General features: G+C 44.2%; 1 protein-coding gene across 1 annotated transcript in view; it reads left to right on the top strand.

Annotated features, from left to right (window-relative positions):
- The window catches only part of LOC134482751 (sperm motility kinase Y-like), a 4,397-nt gene extending 2,411 nt beyond the window's left edge, over positions 1–1,986 (top strand). The window contains exons 1-2 of the mRNA XM_063276965.1: positions 1–116; positions 855–1,986. The exon at positions 1–116 is cut by the window's left edge and continues 2,411 nt beyond it. Of these exons, the coding sequence (XP_063133035.1) occupies positions 1–73 (73 nt within the window). The 3' untranslated portion in view covers positions 74–116; positions 855–1,986. The remainder of the gene's footprint in view (positions 117–854) is intronic.
- Positions 1,987–4,166: the final 2,180 nt, after the last annotated feature.

The raw sequence follows: 4,166 nt of genomic DNA on the forward strand, positions 1-4,166 counted from the left end.
AAAGCTTTGTTGCTGCTTGCCAAGGAGAAAGAAACCTCGCCTGGGGCAGAACAGAATCTCACCCCAGAAATGAGCCACAGGGAGAGTCCAGATAACAAGCAGCAGGCACAGCCCAGGTACCTTCGTGCTTTGTCCTTTCTAGTTTGTTCTATGCTGGTCCTTCCTCTGTCTCTGGTTTCCATTTTCCCCACAATTCTTACCTTGTATCTTCTCTAAGTTCTTTTATGAGGTTTCCCCAACACCAAGCCTTCTCCCTCTTCTTGATTTCTCCTCTTCCCAGCAGGGACTCAATATGAATTCCCCACTCTACAGAGTTTTCTTGTTGACCCATCCCTTCAGATGGACTCCAGCTCCCCCTTAGGCCAATAGCTCCCACAGGGTGAGGACTAGAGATTCATGGGCTAATGGACTCATCCATGGGCTACTGGTTCTAGCACATGTGGTCATCAATCACAAGTGCTGCAGAACAGAGTCTTATGTTTTCAAATGTAACATCCCACTCCTTTAAGCCTTAAAATTAATAACAAGGTTTGTCACTGAATAAGTATCAACAACCTAGTTTGTTGGTTATTGTTGATGGTCAGAATCCTGCATGCATGCATATTGTTTTGCATACTGATTTTTTCATTCCTAAGACCTAGCAATTGATATATATATATATATATATATATATATATATATATATATATGTATATATGTAACATTTCTAAATGATTTCTTTCAAAAATCTTAACTGAGAAGTAGAAGAGAAGATTTGATAAAATAATAAGGCAATCAAAGCTCCAAATGGTAATCTAAGTATTCTACCGCATAAGATTTTTGCTTAGAATAAATTGACTTTTTTTCTCTCACAGTGCCATCTTGAAATTCTGTCATGTCCTGAGTATAAACAGGAGGTGATTTCAGACACATGGCCAAGGAAAAGACACCAGCAGAAGCTACAGCACCAACAGGAGAAACAGCAATAGCACCAGCAGCATTAGCAGCAGAAGGAGGAGGAGGAGGAGAAAGATGAGGAAGAGGAGGATTCCCCAACACCAATCTCCTCCCTCCTCTTGATTTCTCCTCTTCCCAGCAGGGACCCAATATGAATGATGAGTTCCCCACTCTACAGAGTTGTCTTGTTGACCCATCCCTTCAGATGGACTCCATCTCCCCCTTAGGCCAATAGCTCCACAGGGTGAGAACTAGAGGGTCATGGGATCATGGACTCTTCCATGGGCTACTAATCCATAGATAAACGGGCCTGTAATACCAGACACTCAAGACACACAGTAGGTAGGGGGATCAGAACTTCAAGGCTAGCCTGGTCTACATCATGAGTTTAAGATCAGCTTGGACAACTTAGTGACACCCTTTTTCTAGAGGTGAGGAGGGCTAAGGCTACTAACTCAGTGGTAGAGTACTCGTGGGGAAACAGACTGCTGTCCATTGATACCTCTCCTTCCTTGCTCGGAAATACACAATGGTATTAGAAGCATCATAGGTTCCTGGCCTAGCATCCACTATTCTATTTGCTACATCATTAAGGGTGCAGTTTTTGGTATTTTGGTCAGGGATCAAATCTATGAAATAAAACTTAAGCAATACTCTCATTGCTGTCATAGTGGGAGGTGGATGATAAATGCTTGCCCACCTGCATCAGTACAAAGCTGGTTCCTTGGACTCCCTGCAAACACATCACTGCTAACTGTGTGCCTTGTATAGGCTTTTCCAGCACTGTCATAGCTTGAAAACCTTCCCTGCTATGGACCCTTGAGTGGGCATCCTGCCTTTCTCAGTCTCAGAATGGAGCAAAGATCCCCTGCTCACCTCTAGGCTCACAGGTCAGGGACCTCTTCCATCCCATAGTGAACAAGACTGGCACAGCTGCACACACCTTGGAAAAAGAATGTATTGGCAACCCTTAACAAAAAAGATGGTTCTTACTTTCGATTATGGCATTCTATAAAATACGGGTATTTCCTGGTATAATTACACATGTCATTGATTGTGTGTGTGCGTATGTTTTTTGAGGTTGGAGGGGGATAATTCATTTCTCTAAGCCCCTTCCTCAATGCTGGGTGATAAACATTGACTCTCATATAGATTTTAATAATTATACATTTATTTATATATTTTTAAGATTCGTTTATTTTTCCAACTTTTGTAGCTCTTTCTGTGTGTGTGTGTGTGTGTGTGTGTGTATGTGTGTGTTTGTGTATGCGTGTGTGTGTGTTTAATTAGATATAATACTCAGGGTCAGTAATACTACCCTTGAGCTACCTTATAACTTTTTATGTTTTAAACAGCTTTATTATGATATCTTTGATATATAAAGCTGATATGTGCTAGAGGTGAGCATCTTGATGTTCTTAAAGACATGTTCTTCCTCAGATACAGAACGCGAGCTGGCTAAAATCCTTGCTACTCCTGCAGATTAACCTTGTCATGCACTGAAGCAATGGGACACATACTAAGCACACTCCCTGAGATGCCTCCTAAGTTGGTAGCACTGGCTCCATCCCAGGCACAGCTGGAGTGGGCAGCTGTAAGGTTGAGGACCTGCACTCAGGACACTGGGCTCCAGGAGCACCTCACCTGCTGGTCATTCTTTGTACCTCTGAATGTTACTCCTGGGTTCTCACTGCCTGGCACTTAACCATAGACACCACTGTAGAACTGTCTAAGGCCAGAAGGGCAAAAACATTGTTGTTATAAATTTCTACTATGGAAACATCAAATGTTGTGCTTCTTGAACAGTTTTATGAAATGAACCTGGGAGAAACGCAAGAAATATGGCCTGAAGTCTCTTCTGGAACTGCCACTCCAGCATAAGCGTCCACAGGCAGTCAGTCTCCTCTGCACTACCGTCCCCCTTGTTTTGCAACTCATGGATCTCCTTGCTTAGCATATCCCCAAGGTGCATTTGCTGTTGCTTCTCCAGCTTCTTCCTGACATCTTATTTTTATGGGTCTGGAGACAGACTCCCCAGAGGACAGCACCTCTTTTCTGATAGTTATGAACTGCAGATCCCTGTGCTCAATAGTGGGGGGCTGCTGCAGGGACTACAACACCAGAATGACTGTTTCTTGGGGCCTCTGCAGTGTGGAAGGTTTTCCTGGTTTGGTCGGTGTGGTCAAAGATGAGAAGGAAGCAAGTTCAGGGAATGAGAGTGCATCTGTCGCCCTTTCCTCTCCTGCTCCCTGTGCTTCCTCTCTGCTTCCTTGTCCAGACAGGCCTTCTATATCTCAGACCACCACTGCTGCTCCTCACTCTTTTTTCCCAGCCACCTGTGCAGACTGGGATGCTGCCTTGTTTGCAGAAGGAGGGGGGAGTGGCAAATCCACTGAAATGCCACCAATATCTGGTGTAGTGGACCTGTGGTAGAGGAGGTGGTGGAGGGAGGTCTGTTCATATGGGCTGGGAGACAGTCACAGGGGTGGGCAGCACCTCTGCTGGGGTTTCCCAATGGCCAGGACCACTCTTGGTCAGAGTGGAAGCAGGGGCAACTGACTTGGAGGAAGAGTTCAGGTGCTCCTGGCTGCATGTGCTAGATTCCACTGAGGACCTATGGATCCACATATCACTGTCACACTAGAGACCCTTGCCAGCCTCTACTCAGTGGAGCTCAAGTAGGTAAAACTTCCTGAAGCTCTTCCTTGGAAGGGGTAAGAGGCTGAGAAAAGAAAAGAGGAAGCTATACTACTTCAGGGACTCACCAGAGATATTAGCAAAATTTCATGCATGTTTCTTCCTCACAGAGGAGGTAACAAAAACTGGGGAATGGTTATATAACCAGACCTGACACTGCTTTATGGCTCACTGGCCAAGTAGCCAGCTGTTCCTGTGTCTACAAAGGAATAAAAAGATTTTTCTATACACTGATGCATGCTGTTTGTGGCATTGTCACTCCTGAAATTTAGCTCCTAACTTCAGGTCTAGGTAGAGGGGTCTGTTCTTGTGAAATGTAAAGAAGTATACAATCAGATGCTTAAAACTGCATAAAAGTCGTACTTTTTCCTCAGGTATCTGTTTTACAATCTTTTAAAAAGCATTCATGGGCGTTGACACCCCGAAACAAGCTTTGCCATTTCAGGAAAAGTGTGATGGAGGGAAGATTTGTATGGTGGGTTACTGGGAAGACAGGATTGTAAAGGAAATAAATAAATGGTTTTCTAAAAAGC

The sequence above is a fragment of the Rattus norvegicus genome, chromosome 1, assembly GCF_036323735.1.
Source record: "Rattus norvegicus strain BN/NHsdMcwi chromosome 1, GRCr8, whole genome shotgun sequence".
Classification (NCBI taxonomy): Eukaryota; Metazoa; Chordata; class Mammalia; order Rodentia; family Muridae; genus Rattus; species Rattus norvegicus.